We start from the raw sequence: 17,779 nt of genomic DNA, 5'->3' as shown, positions 1-17,779 counted from the left end.
AAGTTGAAGGCCAAAATATCAGGGGACCCACAGATTGAGAACCACTGCTTTAAATTGTCAAAAACATCCAGTACAAGCAGTAGTCAAGCCCTGGCAGAGTTGTTACTTCTGGGAGTAAAATCAGAAGTTCAACAAGTAGCTGGTCAAGGCCATACAGGTAAGAGAAATAAGTGCACGCTCCTTTTGTGAGATCACCTTTCTTTCTCTTGGACAGTCAAGACTGCCTGATCCTTCATTGATCACCTCCCAATTCCTCCAGCCAGGCCAGTAAACAATTCTGTCCTTGAGACTTGGTGGCTACTAGGGCACTAGAAGGGCAAAGAACTACATAGTCTTGAGTCTTATACACTACCCTGCTTGAACCTGGCCTAAGTTATATTCCAGAGAATGAGTCACTGTCAGATAATGCAGATAATACTGAATTAAGCAGACCAATGGTCTGATTTAAAAAGGGCAGTTTCCTATGTTCCTGTAGAATGCCTTCACTCACTGAAGTTCACAAAAAAACCCATATACATGTATAATTATATTGAACTTGAACAAAAAAGCTGGTAGCACATGAATAAAATTTCCCTGTTGCATATCTAGAATGTCCTGGTAGGGCAAAGAAAGAATCCTGCTTGAAACCTTGGAAAGTTTCTGTCACCAAGAGTTGAAAATAATGGGTTAGGTGAGCCAGTGATATGGATCAGTATAAAACAGTTTCTATGCTGGCCTGGAGCGTGTTATGGAATGGGGTGGTATGAAGTGGAGGAGAGTAAATATTGAGCAAGAAGCATTCCACAAACCCTCCCTCAAAGATTTTAAAACCTGAGTAGTGAGTGACCTAATATTCCATATCCTATTGGATCTTGAAAGCCAAGTAGGGTCAGCCCTGTTTATTACCTGGGTGGGAGACCCCCAATACTGTAGGCTATAATTCCGAGGAAATAACTGGCAAAGGCACCTCGGAGTATTCTTTGCTAAAGTAAACCCTATGCAATTCATGGGGTTGCCTTAAATTGACAAGTGGCACACAACTTCACGTAGGGAGATAAGTTCTTTCAGACACTTGTCTTAAACCTTTATTTCCTGTGGCTGGGAGAGGACAGAGTTGCCTACAATTGCCATTCCAAAAGCAAAAGGCCAAGAATTAGGCTGCATAATGATCCAGTCTTAACAAAAAATAGGCATTTGTTTGAATCCTAAAGAGGAATGTTTTCAAACTGGAAGAAATGCTGGCAACAGAAGTAATGCAACCTTTACAGCTACTAGTCCAAGCATCTGCAGATGTTCAATTATTCATAGTGCATCCTATTTAGAGCAGTGAAAAATGATGGCATGCATAAAATATTCAACTGGAGCCAGGGCTAAAGGCAGGACTTTGCAGTCTGGATCAATAGTATTTCTCTCTTTATTTTGCTGACTGCAATTAAGGGGCCTTCGGACTCCTAACTCAGTTTAAAGGGTCTTCTAAGTGTGACTAATGCGGCCAAGAGAGAGACTGCTCCTAATCAATGCCTCCAGGCTTTACCCAGCCTTGCTTTTTTCCCCATAACTGGCAGCTGGCAATAAAACAGTATCTTGAGAAAAGGCCATTTTAGAATTGACTTCAGGCAAATTTTTATTGCATGGATTTTAAAATGCAGAAAGCAGCTGATACTTCATATGGGTAAACCGCCAACATTACAAAGATATCCCTCCTTCATTGACTACTGTCACTGATTGGCTCTTAAATAGGACAATATAGTTCAAACCTTTAAAGAGGAAGGCTAAGATATTAACATAACAGCCTTACTTTTTTATTTACATGGGAAATCACTCAGTTATCAAGGAAGAATACTAGAAGTACATGTACTCTATGTTGACAATTTAACTCTAAAACAAAACCTATCAGAAACTAGAACTAGATTCCCCACACAAAGCAAAATGAAGGAATACTGTGTTAGAGAAAATAAGCCCTGGTATCTCTTAATTGCCTGAATAAATCTTCACTACATCACTCTATCCAACTGAGAAATATTTAGTTTGCTTACATTTTCGAATTCAAGGTTTCCACATAGTTTGATATTTAATCAGCTGAAATCAATTGAATCTTAAAAATCACAATATTTTAAAACTCTAGCCACTTCCTTACTAATTAAATTTCTTGTCTTGCCCTATCTAGTGTCTTTCCCCTCCCATTGCAAACCTTCTTTACAGCAGGATTCACTAAAGACAACAGTTGACATTATTGAAATCTACCAATGATCTCAGTGGTTCTCAATTTGGGGTTCCCAGATGTTTTTGGCCTACAACTCTCAGAAATCCTAACAGCTGGTAAACTGGCTGGGATTTCAGGGAGTTGTAGGCCAAAAACATCTGGAGACCCCAGGTTGAGAATTACTGAGCTAGATGAAACATGGTTGTTAAAGAATTGTGTATGTTTACTTTGTCTGTATCTGAAGAGATATGGAAACTGAGAAAACAAAAAACTGAAAGAGTTTGCTCTGAATTAAACTCTAAGAAGTCTATACAACACTTTCCCTTTTCTCCATGGCTAACTCTATGATTGATGGCGACTTGACAGTTTCAATGTCTTTTCACATTACACAATTGCAGTGCAATGATTCCACTTCAACTGCCACAGCTCCACCCTAATGGAATCTTGGGATCTGTAGTTGACGGAGAGCTCTCTGGCTGAGAATTCTTGGTACTTACACTGCAAATCCCAAAATTCCATAGAATAAAACTACAACAGTCAGTGAATTGAAAGGGCCCTCATTACTTAGTAGCCAGTAGGTTCACCTGGTGGGACAAGGTGATCATATCAGAATGCAAATGTTGCAAAGAATGCAAATGCACATGATACAAAATATATCACAGGGCAAAGTTCTTTTACAGCTTCCTGTTTCACAGTGGCTCATCATGCATTATCAGATGATGGAAATACCCCAGACTATTATCTGCACAAGGCTCTTACTTCTAAAGCTGTCACTATTCTTGTATAATACAGCACAGCCCACATTTGACAGTTGGACACTGCCAATTCTGAACAAGATATTTCCCCATTAATAGCAGGCAAACCCCTTAGTGCTCATGTTGGAACAACCAAAATGCCCTGAAGGCAACAGTTGGAAGCCAAGCAGAGTCAGACTTACTTACAAAATGGAGTTAAACCTTCAGGGAATTTCGGGTGCTGTAGGCTATGTTCAGAGGAAGGCAATGAATGTCAACTCTTAGTGCTCCTTGCATATGAAAGCCCTATGAAATGCATACCATTCCCGTAAACTGACAGGCAATTTAAAGGTACATAAAGTCCCTGCTGCTTCTGCTGGAAGAAACCCCAATATGCATTAGTAACATAGTCTAAATATATACCCTTTAGAATGGAAAGTTTTACTGTCTATTTACTAATTTTGTAGCAAATGCTTATACAATGATTACAATTTTTAATGAATGAATGCTGATCAGTACAAATGGCCTCCAAACCCAAAGCCCCCTTTCAGTGCAGATAGTAACTGTGAGCCACTACAGCATCGTTGACGCAATCCAGGTCCATTAAATGGAATGGCACTTTTACCTCATACTCCAAGTAAAACATGCCCTTTATTCTATGGAACATGATAAATGATTACCAAATACTTCAAAGGAAAGGAGAGGAAATGTGACCTAGCTTTGAGGCATTTAGAGTTTAACAAGTCAACAGAATTAAGTTGCTTGGATTCCATGCATCTCTTGGAGGACGGAAACATGACTTTGTTCCATGTCACTTAACTGGCAAATAAGAATGCATAGGAATTTTATATTATTCATCAATTAACACTATTCAGTGGGATGGTCAATTATGCAAGATTTTATCTTAGTGGAACTTGTTCAGGAACTTTATTCATTCAATGTCCTAATGTCTGACGTTTGCTAACATTTCTCACTTGGTCTGTGGCTCACAGAGGATCCCCAGACCTTGCTCTACTCAAATCATCAAATGAGTTCTTACTGTATTTAAAGGATACCTTTTTCCCTAGACCTAAAATTATTTTGTTGAAACTTAAGATCTATTTACCCAAAAGGATGCCTTTCTAGATCACTCTCTTGTAAATTTGTTTACGTTTTCAGCCTGAGGTTGAAGTCCTATCTATGCCTGTGAGGGAATAAATCCTCCTAAGATCAATTAAAATTGCTTATAAGGAAGAAGATAAAGCTATATAATGAAAGATAGGTAATCAAAGCATTTCGTCCACATTTTTTGAGCATAGTGATAAATTTATTGAAGGCACTTACCCGTTTCCTATGTGGACTGATTTCTAGTTTCATCACTGCACATTTGTTTAGAGTATTCAACCGTCTATGGAGAAAAAACCATACAACATTAACAGTCAACATGCCATTCTGTGATACTCATGACTTTATTGCAGAAGCTCACACTAAGCTTATTTACATACAAATGACCAAAAAGGAAGTCTCAAAAATAGTGCTTATGTTTAATGAATACCACATGCTACCATCTGATTTTGTCAAGTGGGCGGGATGCAAATGCAGAAACATAAAAACAAACTTTCCTAAACCAATTTCTTATGAGTTGGGACCATAAAGTAAAGTTTGTTCAGTTGGAGAATAACAAGTTTGAGGTAACTGTTGTGTGGTCATACTAGTTTCGTGTTATTCAAGTGGAAAAGTACCAAGGTCTTCCAGGGACTGAACTTCCTTGGAATGCTACAATCTCTGTGTGAAATTAAGAGCAAAATATTTTGGAAGAAACCTTTCACATCTAACACAGTTTCATATGCTACTCAGCAGAAATAAAAAAAAAATCAGCGAAGTGATAATTATTCCTTAATACTATGGCATTTTATGTGTGTACATGCCTTTATGTCACCTGTCAACTTATGGCAGCCACCTTGATTTCATAGCATTATAGAATCATAGAGTTGGAAGAGACCTCATGGGCCATCCAGTCCAATCCCCTGCCAAGAAGCAGGAAAATCACATTCAGAGCACCCTTGACATTTCATAGAGTTTTCTTAAGCAATACTCAAGGTGTTTTTATCAGTTCCTCTGAAATGTGGTTTACGCCACCCATCCAAGTACTAACGAGGACTGACACGGCTTAGCTTTCAAGATCAGATAGGAAATTCGCCGACACAGGATTATTATTTATATTGAACTTCTACACATTTTTGCTCATACTGCATCATGGACAATACTGTACATAACACTAAATATTACTGATCATATACATCTGAGGAAACAGGCTTAGTTGATTAAAGCTTATGCTACAAACTTTGTTCTCTTAGTTGGTGTCTATGATGCTAAAAGATTTTCCCCATATATTCCAGACTAACATGGCTATAATTTAGATTATTGATCTTGTCTACAGATACAACTATAACGATAGGAGTAGTAAAACTGATCTTTATTCACATTTTTGAACAGTGAACATGTGCACAACTATTCACATACATATTCTACGTGTATCCAAAATGTATACTGTATATATGCATATAGATAGCAGCATGCTCACACAACATAATATGGATAGCCCTCTGGTCACGCTCCATTGTGTTCTTAATCTAGCATATTCCAAGAATTTATTTTAATGAAAAGTGTTCACTTCCTATCATCTATAAACAAATAAGCACACCCAGATCTGAACCCATGATTTTGGGTCAATATGCTGGCAAGAGGAATGGAAAAGGAGAATAGAGAATGGAGAACAACATCCCTCCACATTTTCAGTTTTGATTTTTCATGAATTGAATTAAACATGCTCTCTTCTAGGAATCACTAGTGCCTTCAGTGTTGTGGTCAACGTCTTCCAATCATGCTGGAAGACCTAAAGCAGGGGTCCTCAAACTTTTAAAGTGGAGGGCCGGTTCACGGTCCCTCAGACTGTTGGGGGGCCGAACTATGATGAAATAATCCAAAATTAGGATTGTTGTTGTGTGCCTTCAAATCATTTCAGACTTAGGTCTAAAGTTTAGGACAGGGGCCACGCAAATGACTTTGGAGGGCTGCATCTGGCCCACAGACCTTAGTTTGGGGACCCCTGACCTAGAGAGTTCTAGAAATAATATTTCTCTAGGAACCTGTAGGTTCTCAAATGCAAGTCTACAGTTTGTTTCCAGTGAAAGTTGACCATAGAGTTATGCTGGATGATTTAGAAATTCCTAGAAAGGGTTTGTCTCGGGTTAAAAAAATAGCTATTTCTTTATCCACATTATTTCACTTTCACACAGGTCCTGTGGCCTAAGCCCTGCAAACGTGGAGAGCTGACTGTATTCTGGAGGAGGTCACTTTACATTCTGGAAAAGGGCATGGTTAACTGGCACCCTAAAAAGTGAACTCTAACACAGCGATGTTTTATTACAGGTCCTTACTACACCCAATATAATTTTGCCAGGGTCTACATTGATTTTAAATGATGAGAAGACTAATTGTAAGCAGAGGTGAAAATGAATGTACTACGTGTGCATTTGTGTGAGTTGTGTGTTATTGTCTCCTTGACTATATTGAAAAAAGAAGGAAATTACTTTCAACCAGAAAATTTGTTCGCACAATACGACCTACTGCTGATTTCTTTCATTATTTTCCAAGTTTACCAAGCTGAAACTGCATAGAGGAAAACTAATTTTCCACACATCAGGTGCCTATTCTGTTCTTTTCTATGTATAATATAATTAATTTTATTATAGCCCCAGGACAGCTCTGCTAATCTTTCGAAAAGAAAGAAAATAAAAAGGCTCCCTCCACCACAGTTGTATAGTTTCTCTCAGTTTTCTCTCACTGTTACATACCACACAAGAATTAAACTGGTGTGATTTCGAAAAGGATGGGTGTTTTTATTAAAACATACTATTCACAGAATATACATTTAACATGCAATATGAATGTCCATTCTATGCATATATGTGTGAATAACAATATTCTACAGCTAGTTTAATGGAGGACAGTGGGAATCTTTTAAATAACTTCAGGAGAGGCAAAGTTTTAGGTCAGAAGAGGTAAGTCCAACCTAGCTCAAAATCAATATTATTCAGTATAGGATAGAAAGACTACCTGACAGAAGCATCACTTAGACATCATTTTATCAGTTTGCTTTCACATTTCACTACATTGGGTTGTAATGTCTGCATTCAAACAAATTGTAATTAGTCTTAGCTAAGGTTTAATAAAGGTTGTAGTTTAGGAAGCTAGCATGTTTCCCTAAACTACGATGATAACTAATCAAAGTTTAGGGCCTGGACATTACAACAGAAGATGGTTAAGAAAAGGATGGATGAAGGCTTCCATTATTGTCACTCAGGCTATAGAGCAGTGGTTCTGTGGGTCCCCAGGTGTTTTCATCTACAAATCCCAGAAATCCCAGCCAGTTTACCAGCTGTTAGGATTTCTGGGAGTTGAAGGCCAAAACATCTGGAGACCCACAGGTTGAGAACCACTACTATGGAAGAAAATGGGGAGCAAATAAGCCAATGGCTCATGATCATGACACTATACAATTTGGTCTCAATGGTTTATTTTGCTTCCATTTTACCTTTATGCTAGATTTGTTGTTTTCCTTGCTTCTTTATAATAAAATACAATGATATACACAGAATGCTTTGTAAATGTATGTTAAAGGCAATTATCCCCTTTTGTGAGGCTTTCATATGCCTGTGAAACAGTGGTGTTTCCATAACACAGGGGCTGAACATTAGAAAGACTTCACCAGGCATTTTTGGCAGCTACACACATGTACGTTCAGGACAGGAAACGATCACTTTTCTGGATGGTAACTTGCAGAATCCTCCACCCAAAAGAAACTTTTCCATGTTCAGGAAATGAATAACTGAAACACGAGACCTTGCATTATCTGATTACAGGTGTAAGTATACAGTAAAGCTCCTGTAACCGTGGAATCCATATCTATGGTTTCATTTATTAGCACCTGGAGAAAAGTTGTGTCAAAGAATTTGTTAGGTCCTCCAGTGTTTCTATGATATGCCTCCCACAGAAGTTACCACAGAATTGCACTGGGGGGCATATTGAATTCATGGGTAGAATACCTAAGTATTCCAGTGCAACTTTATGTTGAGACTGGAAATCAGGTAATTTAAAGGCATTCAGTCACATCTGTGGTACCAGGTATCCGCAGTCTAGGCAGGAATATATCCTCACTGATATGTATTTAAATTTCACATAGTCCTACATACTAACTAACACAGGGACTCTTGATACAGTTGTTAACTTTTTAACTTGTAAGGATCAAAAGGGATAGCACATATCCTGGGGGAAAATGTCTTGTGATAGTACAACCTGTTGCATGTAACAGCCCACCACTCTGATCTGTCACAGAAAACATATTTTCAGACAGCCTGATAAGAATGTCTTTCATTTCATATCTGTAGGCTCCTTCATTCAAGAGATTCCATTTCTATGGGAGTCTGTTCTGAGTATCCAAACATATTTGTGTGATTCACAGAAAAGGTGGGAATCCTACTGTTGTTGGATTGCAACTCCCAGCATTCATCAACATTGGCTGACCTGACTAATGTGGATGGAATTTGTAGTCCAATATCTGAAGAGCTGCATAATTCTCACACATTGAGAGAGAAAAAAATAAGCTTCTTCCTTTTCAAACTTCACAGCAAATGTGTTATTGTGGATTGACTTCAAATGGCAGTTAAAGTATGAGTAAGACTTGTTTATTCTTCTTTATAAAAAGATCTCATACAGTTTGAATCGTGAGATTTGTTTTATATAAACATTTATAACATTGGTCTCTATTCAGGGTTATCTGGTTTCAACCTGTTCATTTAACCAACCCACTATTCTGATCTATCACAGAAAACACATTTCCAGCCAGCCCTGATAAGAATGTCTTTGATTTCAAGAAGATTATCTGCAAGACCCTTCTTTTAAAAAAAAAGACCCTTGGGCAGCTGGGGCAGATAAAGTGTGCAGACTGTGAAAACGATTTTTCCACTGTGGTATCTTTAAAAATAAAATTCACACACTACCACACTTCACAGAAAGGCAAGACATTTTTTTCTGCAGGACTAAACAAAAGAAGCATTTAGAAGGAAAGACAAATGCAAAATATTATGGACGTTTCCCCCCTGAAAAGTGTTATGGTATAGCAAATGGATACTAATACAATCTTATGTATATCTAATTAGAAGGAAGCACTGCTGACATAAATGCGACTTACTCCTGAGTAGATGTGAGAACTTATTTTGAAAGTCTTATTTCAGGCCTCAATATATCTACAAAAGATGTCTCAACTGAAGCTTTCTCGCCAATCCTTGTTGCCAGAGCAAATCAAATTTTTCAAAATCCAATTATCACAGGAACAGAAAGTGCGGTGAAATCTTCTGAACAGGGGCACAGACAGCAAAACAAACACCTATGCTATCCAAAGTGTGTGTGTGTGTGTGTGTGTGTGTCTGTCTGTCTATCTATCTATCTATCTATACAGTAGAGTCTTGTTCATCCAACATAAACGGGCTGGCAGAAAGTTGGATAAGTGAAAATGTTGGATAATAAGGAGGGATTAAGAAAGAGCCTATTAAATGTCAAATTACATTATGATTTTATAAATATCATGTCTTACAACAAATTTACAGAAAAGGCAGTTCAATACACAGCAATGTTATGTAGCAATTACTGTATTTTCAAATTTAGTACCAAAACATCGCAATGTATAGAAAACACTGACTACAAAAAATTGACTACTAAAAGGCAGACTGCATTGGATAATACAGAATGTTGGATAAGCGAAGGTTGGATAAGCGAGACTCAACTCTATCTGGAGTTACACTGAAAAAATGTACCTGTTCCAAATTACGAATTTAGGAACAAATCTAGAGAACCTATTTTGTTTGTAACTTAGGGACTGCCTACACCCCCCCCCTCTCTCTCTGTGTGTGTGTAAATCCTGAATAAGGACTGTAACATAAGCCTCCATGTAGGTTTTAGGAATAACATAGGCAGTCACAACCACCAATGAAATTCAGAAGTAGCTATAAGACAGTGGAATTGGAACTGAACAGAGAGACACAAGGTAACAAATTTTGTATAAAAATAAAGTACATAGGAAAATAATTTCCTCGCAGGAGATGTTTAGGTTGAAAAAGAAATCTGATTCTGCTTAAGACCTGATCACAGTAAAGTGCGAGTCTGAAGAAATAAATTCCCAACAGTATCCCAACACTGTAAATAAGGTAAAGGTAAAGGTTTTCCCCTGACATTAAGTCTAGCCGTGTCCAATTCTGGGGGTTGGTGCTCATCTCCATTTCTAAGCCAAAGAGCCGATGTTGTCTGTAGATGCCTCCAAGGTCATATGGCCGGCGGTACCTATTGACCTACTCACATTTGTTGTTTTTGAACTGCTAATTTCAATGTTTTTGAACCCCACTAATTTCAATGGGGCTTATGTCCAAACATATGAGTATAAAACTTCATCCTTCAGAAATGACATTAAAAAAAATCCCTGTGTGCATTTGTTTAAACTACAGCATCACCGAGCACAAAGATTGCAAAATGATCCACCAAAAATACGATTTGGCTCCCAAATAATTCCAACAGGAATGAATTGGTTGTTGACAAATCTCAATCTCAAGGTACTTTCTAGAAGACATTTGTTACAGTTATAATCTCATCAACACCAGTGTTAATTTCCCATTGCTCTTAAGTATAACTCTTTACTTCCCAGCTTCTCAATGAAACTTCCCTATATTCTCCAGATTTCTAGCATTGCACTGAAAATTGTTCACACCTAGAACTGACATTTGCTGTGCCCTCTCTTAGTAACTTTGCCTGTATCTTTTCTTTGGAAGATCCACTGTATTTCTAAATGCTCAATTGAAGTTCTACATTACTGCTAGAAACAACGACTGAAGGAAAAATTCATTTACAGTGGCAGAGTTGTTATGGAGTGGAGACCTGCCCTCACTTTGCCCTAGCTACACTACTGTTCAACAAGCATTAAAAGAGTTTTTCATTATCAGCCCCACTAAACCAATTTCTACTTGGTTTGACAGCTGAAGAAAAAGGTGTGTCAAAAGCAGTGATTAATAAAATGCTCGGCTCTCACCTTGGTCTTTCCCTATTTGCTTCCCTTTCTTGCTCTGGAAAGTTACCTTACTCTGTAACCAATTGCCTGGGGCAGAGAGCGGATACACTGCTTCCTTCTCTGATACCCTCTATAAAATAAGAGTACTGATCCACATAAAACTTCAAAGGAAATGGAGATATAGTCCAGGACTCCTCCCATCCCAAAAATCCCATGGAGTACTTTACTCCCTTTCCCCAGGCAAAATTGGAAAAAGCAGCAACAAACAAGCAGGGGTAAAAATAAGAGAGAGAGAGCTAAACTAACCATCCAGGAATGTCAGGGTTGTTTTTTTCTGTTGTGAATCAAGAGGTATCTATGGCCCCCGTCTACAGTGCCCTTATAGCCCAGAATCTGATCCCAGGTTTTCTGCTTTGAATTGGATTATATTAGTCTCCACTGTCAAGTCATCTGGGATAAGAAGACAATCTGGGATCAGATCCTGGCATATAACAGCAGTGTAGATGGGACCTAAGATGAGTCCTTTTAGTTTCAATATACAGAATCCTCTTTCTTCTACCTGTCCTGATTTGGAAGGGGTTGTTCCAAATAATCCTTTGTTGTCTCATTTTTTCAGTGTTTTTAAAATGTTCCAGACTGATGACTGGGGTTGATTGGCAAATATGGTTTACTTTTGGTTTACTTCATTAATAAAATTAAATGAATTATCTGCTGTTGAAGGCTTTCATTGCTGGATTCACTGGGTTGCTGTGAGTTTTCCAGGCTGTAGGGCCATGTTCCAGAAGCATTCTCTTCGGACGTTTCACACACATCTGATGGCAGGCATCCTCAGAGGTTGTGAGGTCTGTTGGAAACTAGATAAGTGAGGTTTATATATCAGTGGAAAGTCCAAGTAGGGAGAAAGAACTCTTGTCTGTTTGAAGCAAATATGAATGTTGCAAATGGACTTTCCACAGATATATAATCAGATATATAAATCCTACTTGCCTAGTTCCAACAGACCTCACAACCTCTGAGGATGCCTGCCACAGATGTGGGTGAAATGTCAGGAGGGAATGCTTCTGGAACATGGCCATACAGCCCGAAAAACTCACAACCCTAAGTGAATTTTTTAAAATACCATCTTAAACCAATTAATGATAAATATTAACCATAAAATGTTAAAGCTGCAATGATTCAATCTTTTAATTAGATTCAATCTTTTAATTTGACAGTTTATTGTACTTGGTGAAAATGAAAGTAGAATGTGGGGTGTTATGTGATTTCCATGCTGTATGGTCATCTTCTAGCTGCATTTTCTCCTGATGTTTCGCCTGCATCTGTGGCTGGTATCTTCTTCTTCTCTGAAGGTGCCAGCCATAGATGTAGAGGTGAAACATCAGGAGAAAATGCTGCTAGAACACGGCCATATAGCCCAGAAACCACATAACACCCCAGTGATTCTGGCCGTGAAACCCTTCGATAATACAATGTAGAATATTTCCCTGAGAGGTTCAGTTCAGCCCAAGATAATTATCTGTCCAACTGTCACATAATGAAACAAAGAGAAAGGCTATCGTTCTGTAACAGTGTTAAATATGCTACAAGAAACCAGTTTTGATCATAGTAATCTAATCACACACACAACTTACATTTGGTAATCTACAGTAGAATAAGCTACAACAGGAAACCACAACACATCTATTGTTAGTTTTACCCAACAAAAGTATGTTTCCCCTATTTTGTTTCCTTGCCAGACCCTTCCCTTCTTCAAAGAGACTATGCAAAAGTGGCAATCTAAAAAATAAAACAGTACTGCTTTCCTATACAGAGACATATTCAATGTTATTCTTAGCAGAATTCAATTGCTGAAATCCATGTGAAAATTACACTTAGGATAAATAGCACAGGGCATTGATGGAACACAGTACTGTCTGGGAATGAAGGATTATGATTAAAACTTTTAGTATCAGGGAATAGACACGATTTGCTATATGCATGTGGTTTAAGGTCATTGTTTGAGGGGCTGGATTGTCACCACCACCGAAACATACCTCAAAGCCAATTTTGTAAAAACATTTTTTTTTCTGAGTGTCATTTGAAAAAAGACCAATATAATATATTTGCAATAGGAAGAACATTTAGAATTAGATGAACGGGTAATACTCAGCAGAAACTTTCTTCCTTATTCCACTTTTGAGTATCACTTCCCCAAAGCAGTCCTTTCTCACGTACCTGCACAAAGCTTCAATGGCATCTCTGTCCAGAAAATCATGCTCCCTCTTGACTGAAGCAATGTCAATGGGAAATATAAGATCTGCAGGAATTAAGATGGATAGGCAATCAGAAAGAAGGCTATTTCCAAAGACACTTACTTCAAAGCAACCATCTGTCTCCAAGAAATCAGATACAAAGAACGGGCTCCTACAAGATAAATTTCCCTTCATACCGCCTTGGATGTGTGACAGCAGCTTTGTTTCACATAAGCAACCTTGCACACACAGGGCTGGCGGCTGAAATTTCCCATGTGGAACAGGAAGGAAAGGGACGAAAGGGAGAGCACCGGAGCCAAATTCTCAATGGCGTGAGCTGTGAAAATCCAATCTGAACTTTTTTTTAAAGCACTCATGTTTGGAGGACACTTTCCAAGAGTTTGCAGAGAACAGCATTTAGGCAAAAGGCTAACAATTCCACCAGCGCTGGAAAGCAACCAACAGGAGAAAGAAAACATCATTCAGTGAAGAGGCATTTTTAACAGACTAGGGCTGACATCCTGTTGGGAATCATGAGCTGAACAGATGATGACTCAATCTGCTAGGAAGCCTCTTGACATTTCCATTGGGGGCAAGGGGCAGGAAAAGAATAAGGGGGCCATTCACATTACTCAGTTAAAATGCTCTTATTCCACTTTAACTGCCATAGTTTCATTCCATGGAACCCTGGGATTGGCAGTTTAGGGAGAAACATGTAGAGTGCCCCAGTGCTATGGGACTGGGGAAATTTTAAAACTGGGAACTCCTATACATGACTCTTGGGTTCCTTCTTACAAGTCTATGATTTCATGGAAATATAGACAAAGGCATTTAAACTGTTGGAATTCAACCCCACACTGCCCAAGTCTGCAGTCCTCAATGAGTAGTTAGTTAGCTTAGAATAGGCTGAGGGTGCGTTCCACCCCCCCCCCCGACTCCTGAATGATAGTTGGAATGTGTTTATTTCTTCTCCCCTCTCTGTTTCTGCTCTCATTTGATTGGTTGTATAGAATGGATACTTTGCAGGTGCATGCCTTTAGCTTTTGACCTCTACTTTTACTTCTTAGTGTGTGTTGTGTGTATTGAAATCTCCCTCTGCTTGTGTGTTAGGAGAGATGTGTGCTTGGAGATTTCTCTCTCTCTCTTTTGAAACCAAGAAAGGATGGAGTTAGAGTAGCTCTGACCCAATTTTTATTATTAAGAAATGTAGCTGTTATTTTTGTAAATAAACCTTTTGTAATCTTCAAGAATGAACTCTGCATGTTTGTCCCTAAGATCTAAATTCTTCACAGCCACATGACACTTCACACACTGCTTGCTGTGAGTTGAATGCTCAACTTTAAGTATCCTACGTTTGCATATTTTTGATGCTCTGATGTTTTAATAATAGTAATAATAATAATAATAATAATAATAATAATAATAATAATAATAACAACTTTATTCTTATACCTCGTCCCATCTCCCTGAAGGGACTTGGGGCAGCTCACATGGGGACTAAGCCCAGCAATACACAATATAATATTATCACATAAATACATTTAAAACATAAAAACATAAAATCATAAAACATGCAATACATTACAACATACTCAAGTAACAGCTACTAGTCAGATGCAGCGAACATATTCCACTGGGAACAAGGCAAATGCTGTCTGTGTACAATATCTTTTAATGTTTTTGGGTAGTTTTCCCTAACACACAGAAAATCCTAACGAAAACATGTAAATGAACCTAACTATGCATTAAGCTGCTTTGCCTGTCAGCCCTTGGGAAAAACACGATTTATTTTTCAATCTATCCACGGAATTCTGAAATCTGAAATACTCCAAAATCGAAAACTGTCTACATGGGTGGATGAATTAAGTAACACCCTTGCTTTTTGATGGGTTGATAAACTTTATTTCATGAACAAAAGGATTAAAATATTTCATACAAAATTACCTTCAGATTGCGTATAATATGTCTATGAAACATACATTAATTTTATGTTTAGACCTGGCCCCCCCCATCCCCCAAGTTATCTCAAAATCCACCCCCCCCCCCCGGCAAACAAAATATTACCCAAGTATTTTGCACAAGGGATTTTTTTCATATCAAGAGCGACCTGAGAAACTTCAAGTGGCTTCTGGTGTGAGAATTGGCCATCTGCAAGGATGTTGCCCAGGGGATGCCCGAATATTTGATGTTTTACCATCCTGTGGGAACCTTCTCTCATGACCTTGCATGGAGAGCTAGAGCTGACAGATGGGAGCTCACCCCGCTCCCCGGATTTGAACCACCATCCTTTCGGTCAGCAGTCCTGCCAGCACAAAGGTTTAACCCATTGTTTCACTGGGGGTTCCATGGATAAGGGATAGTCAACCTCTATATCAATCCAGACAAAAAGTATATAATCTCTCACTAATATATTTTCACCTTTCATAAATAAATTTCCTATTTACAGTGCCTTATTATGGTGGGGTCGCGAAGCCATACATTCACCTTTGCCTAGGTGAGTCATAAATCATTCAGGTCTGTCTTCAATTAGAAATAATCTTAATTACTGATCTATAAATTCATAGTTCAAACAATTATTATGATTAGATCTAATGGCACTGAGGGAAGGTGTGCGCGCGCACACATATATGCACAAAGTTTTAATTGTGTGTCCAAGCTTGTGTTACAGAAAAGCTTCTTAAGTCTTTCTGTACCTGGAAAGAGCAATAGAAACCAAAGTGTATAAATACAGGATTTAAAACAAAGTGAATAGACAATAGTAAGACCTATCCCAGTGAGATATGTTTTAAAACAATTTCTTTTCAAAAAGGACTTTTCTTGGCATGATGTCAGCTCCAAATGTGGAGAACATAATGGAAGGAAACTCAGTCCCTAAACAGATAAACAGAAGAGTTGCCAAGTGTTGTCTCTGTTAGTGCTATTATTGTCTCCTCTTGCCAATGCAGCTGCAAATTAAAGCCCATCTACAGCATTCATCAGAAACACCTACTTAGCACTGCTGCAGCTTCCAGACCCAAATAATGAAGGCTCTCTATGCAGATGTAACTTCCAGTTTTGGGGAGGTGAGATGCCATCCTTTCCTATTCAACTGGGGAAAAGCCTCTAAAGTCCCTTCTACACTGCCCTATATCCCAGGATCTGATCCCAGATTATATGCTTTGAACTGGATTTTATGAATCTCCACTGCCCTATAATCGGGGATAAGCAGATAATCTGGGATCAGATCCTGGGATATAGGGCAGTGTAGAAGGGACCTGGGTTGCTCTGAAGAGCATTTACACTGGAAACCCAATCAAACATCTTCTTAGGTTTTCCCGAAAACACAACATCAACTAATATAACCTTTTTTCCAGGGAATTATTTCATCTCTATACATTCCTATACCATTTCAGAAATAAAAGTTGATTCTCATATAGTACTGGCATCCTAGTATAGTAAAAGACTGCGGACCATGAAGTGAGATTCTATTCCTTGGTGAGCTACCCAGATGACCTACTAGATGATTTTGAGGTAATCACTCTGGGGGTACATATAAACTGTAGAATTAATGCAGTTTGACACCATTTTGACACCATTTTAACTGCCATGACTCAATGTTATGGAATCATAAGTGTTGCAATTTTACAAGATATTTAGCCTTCTTTTCCAAAGAGTGCTCGTTTTTCCAGTTTCATGGGGGTCCTGCTCTCCTAACACCTACAAATGTGGAGGTAGCACTGTCAGTGTTTTTCCCATCCCTGAAATTAAGTAACAAAACAAAAAAGGATTGCATCATAATTCAGAAGCCCAAAACTACTTATTTGATTGTGAGACACAACCTAATTTCAGTACCTCAACAAACAAAAAAATACATAAGATACCTTTGTGATTCTAAGATGCACCCCATTTTAGAGATGTGTTTATAGACGGGGAAAGTGCATCTTAAAATGGAAGAATACAGTACATCTATCTGCTTCAAATTTAGCATAATTCAAGATGCCATTTTTGTCATGGACAGGACACAAATGAATGCTTAGGGTCATCTCTTATCTATCATTATGATCCACACTCTGTCACTGTGCTCAGCGTATTGGTCTGAAATGAGGGTTCTGGTAATGTTATTGAAAGCCCTAAATATCTTGGGATCTTGGTATTTGAAGGAACAGTTCTCCATACATATGCCTTGCCTAAAGTATGAGCTCTGCTGGAGGAGTCCTCCTCTGTGTCCCATCAGCTGGTAATATGCTGTTGCAGGACGTGGAACAGGACCTTCTCTGCTGTGGCATCTCAGTAATGGAATAACCTCCACTGATGCCTAATTGGCATTTACACTGCTGTTATTCAGGCATTAAATGAAAACATGGTTGTGAAAAAAGCCTTTTGGACCCAACTGGTTTTATACAGATTCACATATGTAGTTAATTTTCCATTTTAATTGTTTTTTTGTTTGTTTTCATTTAGCTTCTTAGTTTAATAAAATCATTTTTACTGTTCACATAGACTTAAATTAATCAAGTTTATTTTATTATACATTGCCTGAAGATATTTAAATATGAGG

The 17,779-nt window shown here is 38.3% G+C and overlaps 1 protein-coding gene across 5 annotated transcripts in view; it reads right to left on the bottom strand.

Moving 5' to 3' along the window:
- dlc1 (DLC1 Rho GTPase activating protein) overlaps nt 1-17,779 on the bottom strand; it is a 320,594-nt gene that overhangs the window by 19,716 nt on the left and 283,099 nt on the right. For 4 of the 5 annotated variants that reach the window (XM_016994033.2, XM_008111705.3, XM_016994034.2 and 1 more), the window contains 2 exons: nt 13,226-13,307; nt 4,240-4,303 (listed from right to left, as the gene is read on the bottom strand). In XM_016994033.2, coding sequence (XP_016849522.2) covers nt 4,240-4,303; nt 13,226-13,307 — 146 coding nt within the window. Of the gene's footprint in view, nt 1-4,239; nt 4,304-13,225; nt 13,308-13,365; nt 13,484-17,779 lie in introns of those variants that run through there. The other variant, XM_062981526.1, reaches the window with a different exon arrangement.

The sequence above is a fragment of the Anolis carolinensis genome, chromosome 5 (assembly GCF_035594765.1).
Source record: "Anolis carolinensis isolate JA03-04 chromosome 5, rAnoCar3.1.pri, whole genome shotgun sequence".
NCBI lineage: Eukaryota > Metazoa > Chordata > Lepidosauria > Squamata > Dactyloidae > Anolis > Anolis carolinensis.
This window is presented reverse-complemented; position numbering and strand designations above follow the sequence as displayed.